Source organism: Metopolophium dirhodum, chromosome 7, assembly GCF_019925205.1.
Source record: "Metopolophium dirhodum isolate CAU chromosome 7, ASM1992520v1, whole genome shotgun sequence".
Classification (NCBI taxonomy): Eukaryota; Metazoa; Arthropoda; class Insecta; order Hemiptera; family Aphididae; genus Metopolophium; species Metopolophium dirhodum.
In genome coordinates, this window is record NC_083566.1 from 14,723,052 (window position 1) to 14,748,140 (window position 25,089).

The following is a 25,089-nucleotide window of genomic DNA, read 5'->3' on the forward strand; positions in this document are numbered from 1 at the left end:
CCAAAAGCCCAACGATATAAGCTCAGCTGCGTCGCTCTCAGAGTCAGTCGTGTCAGTACCTTCTCCGTTGCGTGTGAGTCAGTTTCCGTTAAATTTATTTACCTAACAGTTTAACACTAACATCAAAAAACAATGGCTCTGAACAAGAAAGAAACGCATATGATGCCTGCCTTAGCTGATCCGATGTCTTTCGCAAAGGATTTCTTAGCCGGTGGTGTTTCCGCTGCCGTATCTAAGACAGCTGTCGCTCCCATTGAACGTGTCAAATTGTTGTTACAAGTACAACATATTTCCAAGCAAATTGCACCAGAAGATAGATATAAAGGTATTTTGGGTTTTACAATAAAATATAATTTCAGTTGACTAAATGTTCTTCTATAATTCACTTTGGTGGCTAATGTTTTTACGGAAAATGTATAAAATATATGCCTATACTTCTAAATTATGTTAACACTAATACAATAATTATCAATTGTTAGGCATGGTGGACTGTTTTGTACGTATCCCCAAGGAACAGGGAGTTACAGCTTATTGGAGAGGAAACATGGCCAACGTGATTAGGTACTTCCCGACTCAAGCTTTGAACTTTGCATTCAAGGACAAATACAAGCAAGTCTTTTTGGGTGGTGTAGACAAAAACACACAATTCTGGAGATATTTTGCCGGTAATTTAGCATCAGGTGGTGCAGCTGGTGCCACTTCCTTATGCTTTGTATACCCATTGGATTTCGCTAGGACCAGGTATATATTCAGAAATAAGAATACAATTTGATTAGTGATTACTACCAAAAGTTTTTAAAAATATTCTTTTACAATTTATATCTTAAATATTTAAATAGGTTAGCCGCTGATGTCGGTAAAGCCGGAGCTGGTCGGGAGTTCAACGGTCTTGGAGACTGTTTGTCCAAGGTCTTCAAATCCGACGGAATCACTGGATTGTACAAAGGTTTTGGTGTATCCGTTCAAGGAATCATCATTTACAGAGCATCATACTTCGGTTGCTTCGACACCGCTAAGGGAATGTTGCCAGACCCAAAATCTGCTGGATTCCTTGTATCGTGGGGTATCGCTCAGGTGAATTAAATAATTTACTTATTATCATATTAGCGTAGCTAATACGATTCAAATTATTCTTTAATAAATTACATATAAATTAAATCATCGGTGGACCATATAAAGTGTTCAAAAAACATAAACTTTCTATAATTTCATATAGGAAAATAAACAAATTAAAAATGCATACTTTTTAACATCCTGATATAAGTTTATGTTTGATCAATTTTCTAAATCAAAATACGACAGATTTAATATGTTAAAAATATATTTTAACAATTTATAATTATTGATTTACATCTATCCATTTTTATAGGTTGTAACAACTGTTGCTGGAATTATGTCCTATCCCTTCGACACAGTCAGGAGGCGTATGATGATGCAAAGTGGTCGTGCTCAGTCTGAAATCGTTTACAAGAGCACTCTCCACTGTTGGTCAGTAATTGCAAAGACAGAAGGAACTGGTGCTTTCTTCAAGGGAGCTTTTTCAAACGTTTTGAGAGGAACTGGCGGTGCCTTAGTATTGGTGTTGTATGATGAAATCAAAGCCCTCCTCTAAGACAAAAAAATTCCAATTTAGTAACCAATTGATGGGTTAGTATGTAAGAAAATTAAACAGCCTATTCCACCCAATTTGCACATACATCTATAGCAGATTGGAGAATTAAGAGGATATTATATTTGTATCATAAAAATCAGACTTCATTATTGTTATCGTGTAAATAAATGGAAAATTGTTACCTAATAGTTATAATTTTTATTTCGTTATTATTTTGACATCTGCAATACCTATACAATTTTCTCCCAAAAAAATTTTGTTTGAAGGATATGATAGTTTTTTTTAGTTTTCTATTTTTAAAAATTCTATAGTCTGGCGGATGCTCAGCCGTACTTACACATTGTAACAAGCCAGGAGAGCATTATCAATGTCATTCTATATTTAGCGACCCAGTTACATTGTTGCCAAAATAGAACTTCAGTACCAGACGTAGCAGAGGTTAATATTTGAATCTTACATCTTATATTATAGTTTACATGGCCACATATAGGTACCAACTAATACAAATATATAGATATAGTAGAAACCAGGAATAAATGAACTCGTGTCTCGTAGTATTCAAATTTTAAAACAATATAAATTAAATAATTTTTAAACATTAGCTGAAACGTTTATTGATTATTAGTTAGTTATTTCTGTTGATTTTTTAGCAATACCTATGTTAGTTTTAAGAAAAGATGATTAAAAAAAAATATAAATATTTCCGATAAAGTCTACTATATATTGCAATATTTGTATGCAAAATAATAATATAAATTATAGGTACATACAACAATCATAACAACTTACTTGGATAATTATTATAAGAAAAGGCATTAGTGTATTAAATATAACATCATACAATATAATAAATGTCTATTTTATCCAATTTATTGTAGTTATAAATGTATAACCCAAGCGATCTTTCATTGAACGTTACGTATTTGCAGGACTGAACGTGTAATTTAAATAAATAAAATCATCACAATTTTTACTGTTTAACATAATAAAATTAAAAATTATAAAAATGAATTTGTAGCACATTAAAATAAAATAAAAACTGTTAAATGAGAAAAAAATAATAAAAACTGTTAAATGAGAAAAAAATAATAAAAAATTTTATCAGAGAAATAGTAACCTACTAACCTAATAGTAGCTAGGAATGTACCCAAAAGTGAGCGACAATAATCGAATCGAAGACGATGACTCAAATAATTCCTAAAATTTGGATTTTAGGATGGTTGCCTAGATATGATTTTTTGGGCTTGCTTATCAGTTATCAGTATTTGAATGTAGTCAACCGGTAGTGATTTGATGTATAATATATGTGATTATATAAAATAGAGGTCGACAACTCGACTTATACAAAAGTCTATATACTAATTATACCATTAAATATATCTAATGTATCATTCTTATAAAGTTGTATATTATACATTAATATATTTCACATATTTTGTGGTTTCTACAGTCTACAGTCTACAGTCTACAGTTTACAATGAGAACACACACAGAACTACGATGAAGGCCCGAGGCTTATAATATTAGTCTTTACAAAACTCAAATTAAATTATTGATTTTACTTGAGTATAATAATATAGGTTGGTAGATTTTAAATGTTTTGCAGCAACTTAAATAATTGTACGTTGGCTTACAAAATGTTAAGGAATACGGATACTATAATATTATATACTATACGTTTTAAACATAATAATAATACCTGTATTTGATTTAATAATGGTCAACATTTGGTCAACTTTTCTTAGAACATGAACATTTCAAGTTTTCCGATTTTACAATAGATTGTTATGAATATCAAGAGATACCCATTAAGGGGACGTCACATCCGTATGTGTTTACGCAGTATAAATCACTCAATTTTGGTTCTCGAGTAAAAATAAGTAAAAATACCTATTTTAAAATTGAAATGTGACAATATTTCTATAAGGGCGAGTAGTTGCGTTTTTTCCATTACACCCAATATAACGTAAGTACCTACATTATATCGATTAGAAATAGCAAACATTTTAACATTTTTAAAATACCTTTAATTTTTCAAATTTTTTTTTTTAAGCTTTGTCTAAAATATTGTCATCTTTTAATTTTGTAAGAGGTGTTTTTATTCTCTAACATCAAAATTGAACAAGTTCTGCTCGGACTGCGTAAACGCGTTTTGTCTATGTAGTACGTGTGTAAGACGGAGACGACACATGCGGGTGTGACGTCCTCTTAAGCAATTAATATGTACCTACTTAAAATTTATTTGACCCAAATAGTAATCAAATTCTGTGCATTATAATAGCTGTAGTTTTAACCTTTATAGCATTTACAAAATACTTATCTTATAAAATATTTATCATATTAAAACAAACCGATCAAATAACATAAATAGAGGAAATATAATATTTGTTATTTTCTGTAAATCACTACATTAAATATATATATAATATGATAATATATTCATTTAAAACTTCCATGGCTAGTATAATATATAAGAAATCCTATTACGTAGGAAATATTATATTATATATTTATGCCTGCAATATTATATATAGTGACTAATGACTACATACAGTTTTATTAATTATATGACGTTTTAATATATACATATTTATTTTTAAAAGATTACAGTTTAACTTCATTAGTTACCTATATCATACATGAGTCCAATATTCACTAAATTAGTAATATATTATAGAATATTAGTTTTATTAAAATGATAATAAAAACCAATAATTGGCTTTATTGATGACACATAATTTTATTCGGTATTTTTATCCTTATATTTTTTTACTTTTATGAATGAAAACATAGAGTTTTAATTTCATTTTCCAAAGCAGAATATTTTTTTAAGTATTTTGATACATAAGAATCGAATTTAGGACGAGCAGTTTATGAGTTATAAGTATTTAAAGTTTAGACAAGCGGAGTGTGGACAAACATTTTGCGGGGTAACCCCATACCACTCAACTCCCCCCATCTAAACTTTAAATACTTATAAGTTATAACTCATAAACTACTCGCCCTAAATTTAATTTTTATGAATCAAAATACTTAGAAAAATATTCTGCTTTGAAATATGAAATTAAAACTCTATGTTGTCGTTCAAAAAAGTAAAAACTTAAAAAATTATAAGGATAAAAAATATATTTTTTTAATTAAAACGTTGTTTTTTAACAACTTGAAACTATGTAAAAAAATATTTTCAAAAAAATTAATACTTTTTGAGATAGTGAGTGTTTTACGCTTAATGAATCACCCTGTATAGACTCTTATCGATATTCATAATATTATTTTAAGTGATGATTTCATAATCCAATTTGTCAGCAATAACAATAATAATTCAGTTATAATAATATAATATAATATATATATAGCTATTTCTAATAATTGATGATTTAATATTTTTAATAGGTACTGGATTTGCTTATTATATGCGTAGTTACAACCGTGTACTTATTAGGAATCAACTGTACATTGACATGCAAAATTTTTTTAAATAAATTAAGTTCGTACGTACTTATAACGGATTTAAATTAAATATTTAACTCTTAGAGAGTTCATGAATAATAATTTAAAAAAGAAAGAAAAGAAAACTAGCATGAAGGTGCTACGTTTCTACTGTTTCTAGTGGTTATTTCATGTCTAAATTGGGTTTCCCTGAAGAGGCGAAAACGCGCATTAATAATCATAGCAATAATTTTTCGACTGGTTATCGATTGAAATAAACAAATATACTCCTTATATTAATTTAATGATGAACAGCTCGGAACAAATGTAATAAATTTATAATTTATGTAATTTTTTTGTTTTTATATACTATAATTATGTATACTGCCCTACTAAGGAAGAATGCAGCAAGTTTCCTTCATGCCATTTTAAGTAAAATTAATTTTATATTTTGTAATTATTGGTAGTTATATTTTCATAAATATAATATTATTCCCCGGCTCCCCAAAGTTAAAAATAACCACCCAATAGCCTATGTCGCTGCTGGTTAAATAATAATTTTTAAAAAAAATTTTGTGTACCTACCTACTCAATTTCAATCTTCGTACAATATTTACGACAAAATATTATGGATAACTGAGGCCCAATTCTTGAACCAAATAATATGTGTATGATGTAGCAGTTGTGTACAACAGCAAAATCCCAAAAATTATCAGTAATATAAAATGAAATTATAAGATTCGGCATAATGATGACCATTTTCTTTAACAACAATGCCGTAAATATAGATTATGAGCAAGTGCTATAAGTAAAACCACTGTACCTATATGAATTAAGACATACGGCAATATTTCTAAGAAAATTGTATAATAATTTAGGTATGCAGTTATACCTATCAACATAACTTAGCCCTTAGGTAGGTACTATATTTTGAAGTGAAAACTTCTTTAGCGGCGTTGTGCACTTTTTTGTGATGGGTAAAAAATGTTAAACTCGCGTCAGGACGAATGCGTGCATATGCGAAAGAAAAATAAACATACTTCTAGAAGTCCGATTTCAATTTTGAAAACTAATTTGAATTCAATAACTTCTTTTCTATGTTTTGTAGGAAAAAAAATTTCATTTTTTTAACTCGTTGAACCTTTAAAGTACAAGTTCATTTTGATAAATTAAGTAAATTAATTTTCAACTGTACTACAAAAACTTTACAAAATATCGAAAAGATATTTTCTACCAAACATAGAAAAGAAGTTATTGAATTCAAATTAGTTTTCAAAATTGAAATCTAGAAGTATGATGATTTTTCTTTCGCTTTTGGCATCATTATTCGCTCTCATGTAAGTAGAAATAAATAAATAAATAACTGACTATATAATTTTTATTTTATTTTCATATGTTGCACTTGTTGATATTTATTACCATATTAGATGTTTTATCTAGTAGTCACTTGTTATTGTTAGTGTCTAGTGGTCGTTTTGTTCAATTACCAACTATTAGCTAAAATGAATAATTGGCGTAAGGGACGTTTAGGTAAAAATAACGTAATATACTATCCGCACCGTGAAAAAAATGACGGCATAATTTGAAAAATTTATTTGTCAAAAAGACTGAAACTGCAGACACCAACAATATTCAGGTATCTATGAATTGTGTTTATTTTATTACAAAAAATACCTTATAATGTTATAAAATTGAATATATTATACTATACATAATATTAAATACCTCCTATATTATGCATTGATTTTTGAAACAAATTCCGAATTATGGATGTAATTTGATTTGTCTGAGGGATAAACTTTTTAATTTAAAATAATTGTAATAGTTCTGAAGTGTTAAATTTTTAATGTTATATAAATTGTCATGTTTGTGTACGACAGCGCAATAAATTAATATTGTATTTTACCACATAAATGATAGTACTTTTATACTGATAATTAAAGCAATTCATGCAAAATTATTCCCTAACCATTCCAAAATATCAAAAATGCACGACGTTAATATTCAAGTTTTCACTTCTGCCGGCACTCACGGAGTGCAACCCATCCGTTTTTTTCAAATATAGTATATAGTATTGTCTTAATATATTTTATTATATCTTACTTTTGTTCATCACAAGAATGTTAATTTTACTACTTTGTTTATATTGTTTCCGTTTGGCGTTTATTTTAATAAAAATAAATAAAATAAAAATTAAGGTTCCCCGTAGAACTAGATTGTAGTGAACTCTAACTGTAGTACAGACTATGGTTAATGTTTCAAAAATATCACACAAAGGAGCGCAAAAAAGAGTTAGGTTAGAGAACTTCAATTTTTAAACCGAACCAATAATGGGTACAACACCACATGAGCATCTATATCTGAACCATCGCAAGTAGAAGTGACCAAAGTTATTGCTAAAATTAAACTTAAATCTGCTCATTTGAGTGTGAATCCGTCTCAGATTTCTGCTCAAGAAGTATCTGAAATATTTATATTATAATTTTAGTTTTTTTCCGTGTACCGTTATTACGTACCTACTACCATGTACCTACCTACTAATTTTGTCCAATTATACTACCATAATAATAACTCTACCATCCTCTCCATACCTCTGCATCCTTCAATTTTGTTCGGCGTAAGAATGACTAAATGACGTCACGTTGACAAATACATCGGGTGTATACCTATAATAGATTGCCGTGTTACTCATAAATCTGAGTAATATATAAATATACAATATACATAATAATATATGATACATCGTTAACTATTATGTAATGATGATGATTTGCGTAAATATTCAAAACTATTTTACTATATTAGAAAACGTTTGCACGGGCAATCATGGTAATTATTTCTGAACTTTGGTTCTATAAAAGTAAAAAAAAAATATTAGTCGACCACTACAATATTGCTATTATAATACCCTCTCCTCTTGTCAATCATAATGATCATAATAATAATAATAATAATAATAATACGACAGACGCAAACGCATGCGTAAATTATATTGAATAAATAAAGCAGCAATTTTACTTTACCTTCAGTTTACGCGTTGAGTTGCTACGATCACGATTGCCGTCACTCGAGTTGTCTTATACAGACGTGTTCAACAATAATAAAAATATTGATACTGTTCGACGACGGCACACCGATCAATCCACACAGCACCGTTGCAGTAGTTACAGTTAGGTAAATGAAAGGTTACACGCGAGATCTGTAAAGGTAATCTTTATAGATCTTGCACTGTGCAGGTGGACCTGAACGGCAGCCATAGCGTTACCGTCTTAGCATTTCCGTCTGCAGCTAGCTGTGCAGTTGGATTCGCCATGTCGGGCGTGTGGTCGATTCCGTTCGTCCAACTCTTCGCCGCCACAGTTCTACTCGTGACGTTCCTGGGTTACATGTACTTGACGTACCACTACGGAAAGTGGATCGGGCTCGGCGTACCGCACGCCGCGCCGTCGCCGCCGTTCGGCAGCCTGCGTGACGTGGTGATGGGCCGTGTACCGCTCGTCGACGCCATCCATTCGCTGTATCACCGATTCGACGGGCAACGGTATTTCGGCATCTATGAGGGACGCCAACCGTTGCTGGTGGTCTGTGACCCCCAGCTGGTACACACTATCATGGTAAAGGACTTCCGATCGTTCGTCGACCGGAACGCGGGCAAGGTGTCGTTCGTGCACGACAAGCTGTTCGATCACTTGGTGAACCTGCGGGGTGAACAGTGGAAAGCAATTAGGGCCAAGTTGAGTCCCACTTTCTCGGCCGCAAAGCTCAAGTCCATGTTGGGTGACATAAATGTGTGCACGGCGCGTCTGATCGACAACTTGAATGGGCAGATAACGAAAAACAGTGGTAATTATATTATAGACTAGGTACCTAAATGTAGCTATTTTATAACTTTTATGTAATTGAAGATATAATATGTTTATAATTTATATACACATTTATATACACTGCAGCCTGCAGGTAGGGTATATCTGCGATATTTATCATTGGCTATACTCCCGTCAAATGTGTAATTTGTTCATAAAATTCGTTCATCGTTAGTTCGCATAATATTCTATTCTATACAGTATAGGTACAAGAACAATAAAAAAAAACAAATTCCGTAGGCGTGCGATGACCGAAAAACGAGTGTAGGCCGTGAGATATATAGGTAATAACCAATAGGTATGTATGCCAATAATCTAATAATTTCATTTTATATTACTGATAATTTTTGGAATTTCGATGTTGTACACGACTGCTACATCATACACATATTTGGTTCAAGATTGGGCATCAGTTCCCCATAATATTTTGTCGTAAATATTATGCCTAATGCCTATACGCAATAGGACTATGTCTATGTGTAAGCAGCAAACACGAAGCACCCGTTTCCTATAGACGCTAATATATTTTATATATTACAAAATATTCAAATATTTTAATATTAAAATATATTTATTGTTATGTGACCAAAAGATTGGTGCATAAATTACCTTCCTAGGTACCTATTATGTACCTATTATGTGCAATAAATAATAAATAAAGACAAGAATATAAATGTTTTACAGGAATCGTTGATGTCAGTGAAGCGTCGGCTCAATTTACAACTGATACTATTGGCAGTTGTGCTTTTGGACTAGACTGCGATGCACTGTCAAATCCAGATTCAGAGTTTCGTCGTACAGGACGAGCCATTTTTATGCCAAGTCTTCGATCGACTTTACTAAATATCACCAGATTAGTTGGTTTTGGTCGACTTTTAGATGTATTTAGGATACGTGGTATGTCTGGAAACATATATGACTTTTTTGATAATCTACTCGAGACTACAATGGAACAACACAAATCTGGAGAAAATACACGTAACGATTTTATAGCACTTTTAGTAAAGTTAAAAGAGGAAGAAAAACAGAAGGAACCCGGACAAAGTAAGACATTTAGATTTTAATATTTTATATTAATTAATAGTTATAACTTATAAATCTTTATTAAGTATTGTTTATTTTTAATTGGTAAAAGCTATTACTTATTAAAGGTCTATATTTATTGAATTTCAATAATTTATTAAATTACATAAAGATTCGACTATTAGCCATGGATCACTAATTCAATAACTATAGAGTAAATAAGTAGATAAACATTGAACATATTGAACATAAATATATTATATTGTACTTAAATTCAGTAATTTTAATGTAGGTACCTACCTAAATACATAGTTATTAATGTTTGTTAATTATTTTAATAAGCATATAAATGGTCAACAATCAATAATAATTTATATATTTCTAATACATAGGATCTTTTTATAGCTTGAATAAAAAGAATACACTAATATAAATCATTACTATTAGCTATAAGTTAATAAGTTGGGTAAAAATTATAACTATATTAGCATTAGCTATCTTTATGATATAATATGATCATTAAAATTAAGAAATTAATTTGACTAGTTTCAAATACATTTGGACATCTACTACAAAAAATACTACAAAGGGCATTGTATTAATTCTAATAAAATCTATTTTGAGAAAATATATTATGCCATGCATATTATGATTTAATTTTGTATTACTTTTCAGAACTATTTACTGATGACATATTAGCTGCAAATTCATTCGTATTCTTTGTTGCTGGTTTCGAAACTACAGCATCAACAATAAGTTATTGCTTGTATGAGTTAGCCATGAATCCAGAAATTCAAGTAAAATTGCGAGAAAAGATCAAGAAAACATTAGACGCAAACGATGGAAAGCTCGCATACGATACGTTAAAAGACATGAAATATATGGATATGGTAATAAATGGTTAGTGCCTATAATATGTTATGTTATAAATCTATACGCAGTAAATTGAATAAAAATAGATAAAATATATTTATAAATTTATGATCAACTTTTTTTTATCAACAAACTTTTAGAGACATTTAGACTGCACCCACCAGTTCCTGTTTTAAATCGAGTGTGCACTCAGAAGTACACAATTACGGACAGTAACATTACACTAAATGTTGGAGATAAATTAATAATACCCACATATTCATTACATCATGATTCTAAGTATTATTCAGACCCAGAAATATTTGATCCTGAACGATTTACCGAAGAAAATATAAGTTCAAGACCACACGGCACGTTCCTCCCGTTTGGCGATGGACCTAGGATATGTATCGGTATGTAACCTTTACCTATCAAGCCCGATTTAAGGGGGGCCAGGCGAGCCCACAACGAATATCAAACAATAATGGGCCCCCGTCGAGTAATACGTTTTCTATAATACATGGATAATGGATAATATTATGTTATTATTATTATTATTATGCCATCATAGTATTTTCTATTTTAAGCAGGAAGATCATGATAAGGAAATAGGATTTATGCAAATACCGTCGATTACGAATTTAAACTTCATTACTAGGTAGCTATTATAAATAATATAACTATAAAACTGTTTTTGATGATAAAAACATAATAAAGTTATTTCTCATTAGCCAAACGAATTTTATTTACGTTGTTTTTGTACGAAAGGTTGATTAGTCGATAGTTAAAGTCTTATTATACTCATACGTAAAATTTGACTGTTAGCACTGTGCCACTGTCTATGCCTGGTCATCGCGATAACGTTATAACTTATAACAGTGGAAAACGTTTACGTTTTTGTGACTTAAGTAGTGTTTTGTTTTACAAATATAAGTATTGAAGTAGGTATATCATTAATATTTATAACATCAACATTTTTTGTTATCTCTGAAATATATTTATTTGTGGGTCAGTGATACCGCCGATACCGGGCTTGATACTAAATAATAATACTACATTTCATACTACATTTCAATTATTTTTATAGCCATGAGAATGTATTTTGGTGTCAATACATTTTAATATTTTAAATATAATGTATATGTTTATAAACGTAGGTTTGCGATTCGCGATGATGGAAGCAAAAACAGGACTAGCGGAAATATTGTCGAAATTTGAAGTATCGCCATGTAAAGAAACACAAACTCCGATTAAAATTAAGCCAAGATCAATTTTACTCACACCAAACGAATCGATTCATTTATCATTCAAAAGTATTGAACAATAATATAACATCCTATAGTATTCAAGAATAAGAGTTAACTCAAAATTCAAAAGTATTAATAAATTATTGTGTTATCACGGCACCTGCACTGTGTTATTTTTTCCCATAGGACTGTCATCACTTCAGTTCTCAAGACGATCACTCAAAGTATGCAAAACATACAATGCATAAAATATATTACACCAATGCGCATTAATTCGGGATTTAGAGGCGTATAAACACCTTTTAAAGCGTATTAGACTAATGCACATTCATTATTTAAATCGAACTAACTCTCAACTCCTGGATTAAAAATAAATATAAACAGGTTACAATTAATATTTATGGGGAAAAAATTAATGTAACATTTACTAGTCCAGCGAAAGAACACTCCAATTCTAAGTATTCCCCACGTGACACGCTGGCATCGAGACTGAATCCCCTATGGTGCTATTACAAGGTATTGCGTGGAGATACGCTGCGGAAGAACCGAATTTCGTCAAACCGTGGCGTGTTCACTCGCTGGATAGAGCATATAGTAAATTAATATTACCGTGATAACTATATTGATCATGGAAGATAATAGGCATAGATCACAGAATAAAAAAATATTGGTATTAACTTTAGTTTTAAATTAACTACGTAGATAGGTATTTTCAATCCTGCTATTTTAGATGCGTGTAAACCAGCGTTTTAATGTGCATTGATTATTTCAGAATAAAATTGGTTGTCCAAATATGGGTACTCGCAATAATATACTAACAATTAATATTTAAGCATCGCGTCCAAGGCGGACTACTCTACCATCCCGTTATTAAATATAATAGGTAGGTGCCTATTCTGCAGGTACTTGTGTAGGACCATCCCCCCCCCCCCCCATTGGCCCCATAAATACTTATCTAAACATCTAATATATATATAAATATATTCTGTAGCGGAGCCTCCCACTTAAATGTGTTTGGAAAATTAGTTTGACCCCCTCCATGAAAAATTCCTAAATACGCCACTGGTTACCTACTGTTTCTATAATTATATTATATGTATACGAGGCCAAAACAACGATTACTGCACCGCAAAACAATATTATTTTATCATTATGATTATGGATGTTTCCCAGAGATGGTGGGGTACCCCACTATAGATTAAAAAGTAATGACGGTATATTAAAATAATAATATTAACTGCTTCGTCGTTTACGTCAGCACGTGCAGCGTGCAGTAGTAACTATGAGTAGTAACGAAAGTAACTGTAGTAGTGCCGACGCCGTCATCGGTGGCAGTGAACGCACTTATTAAGTGCGAAAATCAGTATCACATTATCACCTATAGCAATCGTCACGCTGGTCCGATTTGTACCTGCGCAAGTGCATGCACTAACCGTATGTGAATCGTTTGCGATGATCTGCTTCAGTTGTTGGCTGGAGATCGTGCCGATCGCCGCTATTGCGTCAGCACTACTGACGTACGTGTACTGCACGCGCTACTACGGGCACTGGACGGCGCTGGGCGTGCCGCACACCAAACCGGCACCGTTGCTGGGCCACTTCGCCGGGCCTACGATGGGTCGCGAGTCGGGCACTATCACCGTGGACACGCTCTACCGGCGGTTCGCCGGCCACCGGTACTTCGGGGTGTACCAGCTCCGGCATCCAATGCTGGTGGTACGCGACCCAGTACTGGTACACGCGGTGCTGGCCACGGAGTTCGGGTCGTTCCACGATCGGGTGATGAGCCGGACGTCGTTCGAACACGATGGGCTGTTCAACAGCCTAGTGAATCTAAGGGGCGATAAGTGGAAAGCTGTCCGAGCCAAGTTGAGTCCCACGTTCACCGTGGCCAAGCTCAAAGCCATGTTCGCCAGTTTACACGTGTGCACCGGCCAACTCACAGACAAACTGATGCTCCTGACGTCCGGTGGCCAAGGTATTCAATTTCATAATATAAACCTGCAGTATAAGATTATACCGTCAATGTCATTTTTTTAGCCAATTTTGATAGTTGATAGTGCCTATAAGTAGGTATTAAACTTATACTGACAATAGCTATAGAAAGTCTGAAAGTCGCCAATAGCCATTTAAAATATTATTTAAAATGAGTATAGGTTATTATTAATATAAAGATAGTAGATACAGACACATAGGCACTCCACGCACGTGCCTTTTACACACACCAAATGAAAATTACTCCCTGTAATTCTAAAATTGTGAATACACGGTTAAAATAAATGTATCAAAGTCTATAGTAAAAAACACTAAAAACAATTATAATAAAACAAATTTTTATCCGATTGTTTACAATTTTACGTAGATTAATTTATCATACCTATTACCTATACTGGCTATACTTATTATTGTATAACATATTATCTAAATTATGATAATTGTTGTCAGTTAAAAGACAAATACATAAAGCTGAGTAATAATATAAAATTGTCTACTAATACTCATCTATACTATAGGTAAGCATAGTATTTTAAACAAATATCATAATATTATGTATTTTTAATCTATACTATAAGTGACAGAAACTTAGAGCAATTCTATATGAATATACGACTATTATATAGCTAATACGTGATAATTTCGTATTGGCGTTATATAACTTTGTATCGATGTATCCTATATTCCTATATACTGAGGAAATAGAACTACAATACAGTACCTATAGTTAAAATATCCTCTGATAGTTGATACAAATATTGGTATAGTATAAACCATTTAAGTAACCAAGAAGGTACTTCCTACTGTCACATAATTTTATTATTGATAAAATATATATCATAATATGAGTTTCGGCTCCATCATTAGATACTGACGAAACAATATGACATAATATGGGTATGATTACATTTAATATATAATTTGGAGCCTTGGATGTTAGCAATTTATCAGTTTATCACATATATGATTAGTGTTTACCTACTTACTTCATTACTTTAAAACAAGTAAAGTCTTAAGTTACTACAATATTGATAAAACTTTTTATGAAAATAAAATAAATATTGAATATTTTACGATCAAACTGCTGGTTAAACATTGAACGGATAACATAATATGTCATAGGTACACCTGCACGTTGAATAATAAGTGAAAGCTGTTTAAAATCTCTCTTGTCGAGTGCATACAGTAAATTTTAGGTATAGATTGTAGGTTAGTTTAGTTCAAACTTTAAACTCAAATAGTCAAATGACTTTATCAAATATCAATTACCGTCTACTGATCAGACATATTTTATAGTATAGGTAGTTTAGTTTAGAAGAAACATAATAGCTGATATATTTGTGAAATTTTAATTTTTTTTAACATCTTTAAAAAAAAGTGGGTAAAGGGAAGTCGCTCTACTGTACAGTTGGTTACAATAGTGGGTGACTGTAATGAAAGGTGTTAAATTTGAATTCAATAATATTATATCATTTTATATAAAAAACGATTCTAAGCGGAGACGGTTTGACAGCCTAGGATATTTTATATTATATTTATATCGTTATTATTAATACAGTATAGTCGGTTAAGTTGAATTATTATATTATTTATTTATTATCATATTTGTATATAATAATATACTTTAGAAGTTTCAAGTAAGTACCCACGAATAATATTTTTTAAATTTAACACAAAACTATGTACAGACATATTATAACCTTATAACCTCCGTTATACGAACCCTCTATCATCCGAACTATAATTATTAGCGTATCCGAACGTTCTGTTATCCGAACATGAAAACTATATTTAGTTTACAAAACACTATATACTTTGATAAATAATTATAATGATAACAATTATTTTACTTTGTGAATTAAAATGTTTACCACATAAAATTAATCGTGTTATTTATTTATGTCATATTTATTATTTAATACCAAATACGATTTTTTACTTAATATAAGGATATCAATTTAAGTTGTATTTATATAAAAATACATTTAAATTTCCACAGTAATTGAATAATATTTAAGTCATATTAAATATAAATAAAGAAAAAAGGAAAACTTAAGTATATAGACTGCGTAGTAAACAACATTTTATTATGGATAAATAATGGTGATATATAATACAGGATATACTAATATATTTGTTTCAAAAAAGACAATAATATATCATACACACCAATGACAAATACACCATTACACCATGTATTTAGAATTAATAATAACTATAGCACTATTATATTTTTTGTACACAGGTATTGTTAATGTCACTGATATATCATCAAAATTTACGATAGACACAATTGGAAGGTGTGCTTTTGGGATAAATTGCAATACATTGTTTGACTCAAATACAGAATTTCAACGAGCTGGACAGGCGGTCTTTACACCCACACTGAAATCGTCTGTGTTAAACTTCATGAGGTTAATTGATCTCGGATGGCTAGTGGACTTGTTTAGATTACGTAGTATGCCTGATCTCGTCTATGAATTTTATTTAAATTTATTTCAAGACACACTGGAGCTGCGTAAAAATGAGAAGGAAGATCGTAACGATTTCGTTTCGATTTTGATAAAATTGAGGAACGATGAAAAAACAAACAACAGTCGAGTTGGTAATTTATAAGAAAGCCATTTTATTATTTTAAAATCATATTAGTTATGTTTTGTATGTTAAGTTATTACATTGCGGTTGACTATATAGGTATTAAACTAGTAAGTGTAATATATCCTTATAATTCCTTATAATATATAGTTAATAATGTTATTATTACTGCCAGACACTCAAACCTGGTTTTATATTTCACACTTTATACATACAAAAAAGCGGGGGATATGCCGAAAAGCATTCAATCCGGCGTAAGAATAACACAAATACATTTTTTTTTAAAACAATTGTTTGCCCGGGAAACATCGGATGGAACGCTGCTATAATAGTTGATCAATTGAGACTTGAGATATATATATATATTAACTCTCCTTATATTTTAATCGATACATATTAATAAATTCAAACAATTTTCAGAATTATTTACGGACGATGTCTTAGCTTCAAACGCATTTATATTTTTCGCGGCTGGCTTTGAAACCACTGCATCTGCAATGAGCTATTGCCTGTACGAGTTAGCTTTGAATCAAGACATTCAAGTCGAATTACGCAAACAAATCCAACATACACTAAACGAAAACGAAGGGATTCTTACTTACGATGTGCTAAAAGATATGAAGTATTTGGATATGGTGTTGAATGGTTAGAGCGCAAGTTTAGTGTACAAAAATTCAAAGATGTTAAATTTTTTCGAAATACTATAACTTATAACTACAAATACTATTGTCTAATTTAGAAACGTTGAGAATGCATCCACCTGGGCCTGGTCTACTGCGAGTGTGCACCAAAAAGTTTAAAATACCAGACAGTGACATAACTTTGGACACCGGTATGAAAGTGCTTATACCAACATATTCGCTACATCACGATCCCGCGTATTATCCAAATCCCGAATTGTTTGATCCGCTGCGGTTCACAGAGGACAATAAAGCTTCGAGACCAAATGGAACGTTCCTCCCATTTGGCGACGGACCTAGGATTTGTATAGGTAAATATTGTTCACTTAAGTATTGCACTATATTGTATACTAGTAAACTACGTAGTACGTATTCACTAGAATATCAAAACTAGACAAATAATATAATAATTAATATACCTTGTTTGTTCGGCGCTATAGGTCTGCGATTCGCACTGATGGAGGCCAAAACCGGACTAGCAGAAATAATATCAAAATTCAAAATATTTCCATGTAAATACACAAAAATTCCCATTAAATTAAATCCAAGATCTATTCTACTGACACCAAATGAACCAATAAGTTTATTGTTTAAACAAATTGCATGATTTTTTAGTAAAAATAAAATAAAACACTATATTTTTTTATCATATTATTATATTTTTGTAATATTATTTTATCATTATATTTTACTCTTTATTGTTGCTTAAAGTATTAGATACGAGATACCTACTACTCTTATACTGTAGGTACCTAATTATTGTACCATATTGTTCATTTTGAATTCAATAAATTGAACTAAGACACTAAGTATGCAAACTGTAATTTTTATACTTTATGGTGAATCTATGGTGTATTTACGATTTATTTCTCAAGGATGATAATATAGGTTATAAAAAAAAATCGGCAATTGAACATTTATCGGTCTCCCAGGTTTCTTTATTCGTTATATTACATTTGTGTAAGGTGCATTTACTTGTATATATGTTACCGTAAATGCCCGATCACTAGGTAAACCTAAGTTTTACTTGTTAATGCTAGGTTTTACTGTTTGTACTCAGTAAATGCTGAAATTCTTAATTTTATTCGGGCTTTTACTAAACACGTTGTGTACATCCTAGGATATACAAATTGACTTAGTAAAAGCTGATCAATACACGACACATAACAAAAATATTACATTAATTAAACACAACTCAATATAAACACTACGCGCACAAAACATATTACACTGTTATACAAATAGATCCGTCTATCACGTAAAATCCAAACAGACTGAACATGTACCTAATAAAACCATATCTAAGCGATAACGTATATGTTAGTGCCACCAATCAATATATATCAGCTATTACTAAGTTATAAATGTCCAAAACAAAAATGTCTGAATACGGCCTTGATTGAAACCCATATACAAACACAGATAATTTTCTCATCATCAAGTTAGTCTAATTTTTAAATTAAACGTGATAATAATTTTATATTATTGTTGATAATTGTTGAGTCAATTATACCTCGCCTTCTGTAAAATAGTGTGAATATAGGTTTATTTTTTTAATTGTTACCTATGTAATAGATTAAAGTTTAAAATTAATAAAAATATTTTAAAAAGGTCATTGCATATAATATATAATTACAGTGAATTGTATTATCACAACGTTTTCACCATACTCTACGTGCGCAAAAAACAAAAAAAAAGTGGCTAAGCTTACGGGGAATAGAGTATAGTAATAAATATTAATTAAATATTTTGAATTTTATAAATTCTTTGAAAGTGTCGTTAGCGTGCGTACTGTGCAGCAATGCTGTGGTGACCGGTAGGTGTACGTAGAGGTTAGACGTACCGTGGTTTAGTGTTTCCCACGGACTAAGATGTAATGGACTGGTAAAGATGGTCGGCGGAGGTCGGGGGACGGCCACGAAAAGGTGTCACTTAGCTGATAAGAATACTGTTCTTGAAGTTTTCAGCGCTACCGGTAGTTTTATTTGGCAACACAATTTGTATCTTAGTCCGTGTTAAATGCAGAGGGCGCTGTGAACTCCAGGAACACAGGCGACCCCCCGCACTTTGCCTCTTGTACATACATTCGTGGCCGTGATAAGCTGCTCGTTTCCAGTCCATTATATCATTTTTTTCTATTATTGTTTTATGATTATATCTTAGTCCGTGGTGTTTCCAAATTCCAACATTGTAAAATAAATTGTTCTCGATATCACTGAACGATAGTAACATACCAAATGATATCGATCATCGTCTGGTCCATAGACCTATTATAGACCTATTTTTTTTTATAACTAATTTATTTAATAGGTCTATGGTCTGGTCCATCACCAATAAATAACCATTGGGCATATTCACCAATCACCACACTACATAATCTAAGACCGTGACACTTTACTACCACAGTACCACACCAAGTTGCACCCGCGACCCGCAACTCACCAGTCGGTTATCAACACGTTTTTCATAATTTTCCAGCATTATTTTCCTTATCAAACCTAGCCCATTAATTTGTATTTTGTATTATTAATTATATATTTATTATTTATTATTATATTTAAATATATAATACCTAATTACTATTCATTTATTTCCTACGACAACGACTACACTAGTAGTTAGTACACAATACCAGTCACGCTGCCACGGTGGTCAGTGATCACGTTAATACCTTATCCAGTTATCCATCAATCATCACCTACCAGCCTGCTGCAGCCCATACCCAACAATAATTCCGACAGACGGCGTGTCGTACTGTAGTTAATCGACGATTAGCGTTTATACTTTATTCTACTTTCACTGCGCCGGACGGATGGTGGCAGTCGGCAGATATCGTGGTTGATTACAAGGCAATAACATTACGTCATTAGTATTATACTAGCATTTCGCAGTATTTGAAGATAATATCCAGCGTTCCTCGTTTGGCGTTCGACAATTCTACAGTTTCCAGAACAAGCGTTCGGTTTCCACACACGCTTTACTGTGCACATTTTGGACTAACCGCCGTCCCAACATGGTAAGTACAAAATACACAAAATATGATAATCACGAGTAAACGACTATTACAAAATGCCTCATCCCTTACACATACATTTACCTACTTATGCCGTTCCGTTATACGTTTGTTTTAGGTTTACATTTTTTTTTTGCAATTCTTGATTATTAAATTACCTGTGCAACTTAAAACGAACATAACTCCCTAATAAAATTAAAATATTAAAAAAAGACCTATGAGATCCCCTAGATAATATTCTTATTTGAACATTTTATAATATGATAATTCACTTTAATATTAAATTATTAAATATAACAGGGTTAAATGGATTAATCAGAATGTACATTTATCAATGTTATCCATTTGTAAGATGACGAAAGCGCATGCGGGTGCAGCGTCCTCTTAAGATAATTGCAGATAAAATGATTCTAGAGCACGTCATATTTTTTGACTATACATTAGTATAAAATTAACTATTCCAGCTTAATTATTTTCTCTTCTTGAATAGTTGCTATAGAATTTTACTAGGTACCTATTTTTTTTTTTGCGATTGGTAGTATTTTCATATAATAATAAATAATAATACACCAACTGATACATTATATATTTTTAAATTCACACCATCTGAATCTAGAGCACATCATACCATGATACTTATATAAATCAATGGAACATTAGTATATTCCAGCTGTATTGTAGCTTTTATGAGTATGCCTATCCCAAATCAATTGTTGTCTTTGTTATACAGGATCCTATCTGAATTCTCTAATTTTAAATCTGTGTAAAAAATATATAAGTTCATTATATTGATAAAAATGTTAAATGTTTGTCTATCTAGGTATATGACAAAAATAAAATACCTACTATTGAAGCGGTTATTTTATGTAGATAAAGAAATTGAAATCATTTTATTTTAATAATAGGTAATAGGTCTGATATTTTTATATTTAGCAACATAAGTATCTTGTAGTAGGCATACCCTTTTATTTTTCTTATCACTATACTCTATTCAGAATAAGAACAGCCTTGCGCAGTGACTAGTTTTCGTTTCTCAACGGTTGGACAAAAACTATATTTAATTATACTTTTATATATTTCAGTCTATAGCCGAATTCTTGGATGGCATGCCATCCTTTGACGAACGCAATTTTTCCCGTTTCCATTCAGACAATGGTCGAAGCAAGCGTGTACCAGTTTACATAACAACCGATGACCAACCTTGCGACCAAAGTTTGTAGTTATTCAATTATATTATAATACATTTTAATTTTTTTAATTTGATTAGTAGTATCTTTCTCATATAATTAATTATATATTATAGTATAATGATAAAACTGAGGATAATACTGAATAATAAAATATATTATACTGATACATTATATATTTTTAAATCATCACTGGTTTTCAAATACTAACTCAATATTTGTATGTCATTTAATATAAGTATACAATGTGTTAATATTTTTATATTTTAAAATTAAAATTATATTATTTTTAATTTCAGTTATTGTTACTGACAAGTCAAATTTATTACTCCGGTATTTACATAACCAATGGGATAAAAAGGTAAATGTATAATTCAGAGAACCTATTTAACATACTTAACTTCTTCCTAACTGGTTTTTCAATATATGATCTTATTTTAACGTCTAATATCTTATAATTATACAAAACATCCATAGTAAAATTTCAATTTTTATTAAAAATTTTATAAACAAAAAGTTAGAAAAGTATAAAGGTCCCCACGCATTGCAGCGAGGGCGCTAAATTCTATTGCCTTGGCTTTACCACCGCGGTGAATGGTCAAATATGTCCTACAGCAATTCACCGCCATCGCTGCAGTGTATGGGGACCTTTATATAGCACAGGAATGCAGTACAAAAATGTAATTTGTTAAATCGTAATTTAATTTGTAATCATTAATATATTCCATATCAAGCAAGTAATTTTAGTAGGTAGATACAAAAAATTTAATTCTTTTATCTTTGAAACATAATATTTGATATTTAAACATACATTTAATATTTCTTTTATTTTTGCTCAACACTTTTTTGTACCATTACCTATGTGTATATTTGTATGCGTTTATGTGAAAATGTGGAGACTATGCGCTAACGTCGGAATATGCAAAAATATGCAGTATAAAATGTTGATATTTAATCAATCAAGTAATATGATATGATGTTAAAAATAATAACATGCATTTTATGCAAAATCCAGTCTTTTGTTATAAGTTATAACTAATAAACTATGTCTGTTCAAAATTAGATTTTTATAGATTGTAATAGGAACTTCATACAATATTCTGTTTCTTTTGGAATATGAAATTGAAAATGTCATTAAAAATAGTCAAAAATATCATGTTTTCCAAAAATTTTGTTTTTTTACTAGGTACCTTAAATAATGTTAAAGAAATATTTTTAAAAAATCTAATGTTTTCCGAAATAATGAGGGTCTTGCATTAAAAGGATCTCCCTATATACTTAAATTGAATGTATAAACAAAAGTATAGGTGATTACTAATTACTCATTATAAGGATTTCCAAGCATGAATGAATAAATTATCTTTTTCAACTTTTAAGTGATGTAGCGTAGACTTTTTAAATGTAATAATTCAATGAATGGCTATTTAGTATTTACTTAAATCTGTCAAGGAGTTCCATCACTGGATGGATTCTTCATTCATACCTCCAACTCATCAACTCCCACAGCGCTTGTACTTATTGTAAAAAACACATTTACAGTTTGTATAAATAAATATTGCAACAAAAAAAAAAGAAGAAGTATTTACTCAACTTTCATATTGTTTTAGAATATAATATATTTCCAACAAAACCACAGAAATATTACTGTGTATTCAGATAGCCATATATAATATATATTTGGCCATTTAGATCATTTGTTCTTTTTGAATCTTTTATATCTATTTGTATATAATTATAAATTACAGTAAAATCTAATATGAGTTACACTGATAATTATGTTGTATAATAACATGTATAATTTATATTCTAGCATGGAGGTAAAAAAAGGGAATTAGTTGAAACGGGCGAAGAATCTGGCTCATCATCTAGAAAACGTCCAAGAGTAGATGTGCCTATATTGTAAAACTTTTTGCAATAAAATAATTCCAATGCATATAAATTCTCTAATGTTTTTGGACTAAAATTCCTTATTTGATTGTTTTTAAGAGAAATACAATTTGCTAATTTAATGATGTATTTAGTAATACACATGGTATTATTTTGAATGATTTTTATAGTTTGCAATAATATTCAATTTACAACTGTTTCTTTTGATATTCACAACTTTTATTGATAATATTGTATGTCTAATAATAAGTCATTCAGTTGTTTAAACCTTCATTATATTGTATTTATAATATATGTTAATTGTATTTAATGTGTAACAAAATTGTGTACTAAGAATATAAGTAACTCAATATTATACTTTATCAACAATTTTATGTTATAACTTACAATACAACACTATTGTTTATTTATGTTCCACCATTAGTGTTAAATATTCTTATATGAAACAAAATTCAATACATTTCTATTTATTTTGACATGTCATTTAAGTTTATTATATTTTGTGGACCAGGTGTACACTCCTAGTCAAAAGTACCACACTAAAAAAAATTATACATTCGTCTGGCTTATACAATATTATTATAATTTTTTTACTCAATATTAATTTAATGCAAGATGATAAAATAATTACATGGTGGCCATTAAGTTATACTAAATGATTACATATTTATTTGATAATAATTTTGATTATAATGTTAAAAATAAATCGATTAATGATTTGAGTATGGGGTTTCTCAATAAAATTGTACAAAATTCCTATATTTTGTATATTATAGTGAAACATGTGATGTGTGTTGTTAACTTAATATTAGACATTAAAATGAATTGACTTATTGTCATATTTAAAGGTAAAGTTAATCAAAAAATAGGGTATCTTACGGATTTATATTGATATTTAAATTTTAAGTTACTACTGTTAAAGGTAGAAACTCATAATTGGTTTTGTAGAACGCTAATTTACTATGATGTACCTACCTTTGTAAAACAACACAATAAGTAGGTGGGTGTGTCTGTGTGTCTGTGTCTGTGTCTGTGTCTCTTCATAAGTCAACAATTCAAATTTGACTATATTTTACAATAATATTGTACTCGTGTTTGTTTATTGCTGAATATAGTCTTATTGCTATAAGATAATATCAACGCCCCAGTTCAGAACTGCAACAACTCAAAATATTGGTTTATTGGGTACCAAATGTGTTTTCTATATTGTTTCTCTATGTAACGTAATGTAAATTATGATATTGAAAATACTCTCTCGTGGTCAATAATTTAACTTTATTTTATTTTATTCTTTAACTGAAATCGTCATAAGATGGTGTACATAACTCGGATTTGTTATATCTCGAGTTGTTGCAGTTCTGAACTGGGGCGTCGATATAGCCTTAGCTTATACTCTATAAGTCTATATCCATTAAAATTTAAGTATATGATACTATTTTCATAAGTAGGTTCTGTTTTGTAACCCTGCAGTGTTATACAAATAGTGTGCTGAATATTGAAATCTACTGCAATCATTTAAACTTGGCAATATTGACTATTTTAAGCTAAATAACCTAACCATAAACAAATATCAGCTAGAAAACTTGTGTATCCGGTATTCACTATTAATTTTAATTCATATAAGAATTGTAAAAATTCCTAAGTTTGGATATAAAAAATGGAAATTGATTTCTGTTGTTATCATACCTATGATAAACTACAAAATA

The 25,089-nt window shown here is 30.5% G+C and overlaps 3 protein-coding genes across 3 annotated transcripts; all 3 read left to right on the forward strand.

Moving 5' to 3' along the window:
- Window positions 1-29: 29 nt before the first annotated feature.
- Window positions 30-1,800, forward strand: LOC132949097 (ADP,ATP carrier protein 2-like). The gene is made up of 4 exons (XM_061019880.1): window positions 30-325; window positions 480-741; window positions 840-1,074; window positions 1,370-1,800. Exons 1-4 carry the CDS (start codon window positions 133-135, stop codon window positions 1,610-1,612), a joined length of 933 nt encoding a protein of 310 aa, XP_060875863.1. The 5' UTR covers window positions 30-132; the 3' UTR covers window positions 1,613-1,800.
- A 6,270-nt stretch (window positions 1,801-8,070) lies between these two features.
- Window positions 8,071-17,953, forward strand: LOC132948433 (uncharacterized). Its single transcript, XM_061018882.1, has 10 exons — window positions 8,071-8,884; window positions 9,589-9,948; window positions 10,603-10,827; window positions 10,941-11,192; window positions 11,937-12,104; window positions 13,366-14,004; window positions 16,267-16,626; window positions 17,037-17,261; window positions 17,356-17,607; window positions 17,737-17,953. Exons 1-10 carry the CDS (start codon window positions 8,353-8,355, stop codon window positions 17,901-17,903), a joined length of 3,180 nt encoding a protein of 1,059 aa, XP_060874865.1. The 5' UTR covers window positions 8,071-8,352; the 3' UTR covers window positions 17,904-17,953.
- A 1,812-nt stretch (window positions 17,954-19,765) lies between these two features.
- On the forward strand, window positions 19,766-23,861 carry LOC132948732 (DET1- and DDB1-associated protein 1). The gene is made up of 4 exons (XM_061019357.1): window positions 19,766-20,312; window positions 21,392-21,521; window positions 21,796-21,857; window positions 23,307-23,861. The coding sequence occupies exons 1-4, from the start codon at window positions 20,310-20,312 to the stop codon at window positions 23,397-23,399; spliced, it is 288 nt and encodes a 95-aa protein (XP_060875340.1). The 5' UTR covers window positions 19,766-20,309; the 3' UTR covers window positions 23,400-23,861.
- Window positions 23,862-25,089: the final 1,228 nt, after the last annotated feature.

Bases quoted from the DNA above. Each gene is read 5' to 3' on its own strand.
- LOC132949097 (XM_061019880.1), top strand. From the start codon at position 133: ATGGCTCTGAACAAGAAAGAAACGCATATGATGCCTGCCTTAGCTGAT. The intron at 326-479 runs GTATTTTGGGTT...ATCAATTGTTAG, and splicing joins ACCAGAAGATAGATATAAAG to GCATGGTGGACTGTTTTGTA. The intron at 742-839 runs GTATATATTCAG...ATATTTAAATAG, and splicing joins TTGGATTTCGCTAGGACCAG to GTTAGCCGCTGATGTCGGTA.
- LOC132948433 (XM_061018882.1), top strand. From the start codon at position 8,353: ATGTCGGGCGTGTGGTCGATTCCGTTCGTCCAACTCTTCGCCGCCACA. The intron at 8,885-9,588 runs GTAATTATATTA...AATGTTTTACAG, and splicing joins GCAGATAACGAAAAACAGTG to GAATCGTTGATGTCAGTGAA. The intron at 12,105-13,365 runs AATATAACATCC...GGTGGCAGTGAA, and splicing joins ATTCAAAAGTATTGAACAAT to CGCACTTATTAAGTGCGAAA.
- LOC132948732 (XM_061019357.1), top strand. The intron at 21,522-21,795 runs GTTTGTAGTTAT...TTTTAATTTCAG, and splicing joins TGACCAACCTTGCGACCAAA to TTATTGTTACTGACAAGTCA. The intron at 21,858-23,306 runs GTAAATGTATAA...TTTATATTCTAG, and splicing joins ATAACCAATGGGATAAAAAG to CATGGAGGTAAAAAAAGGGA.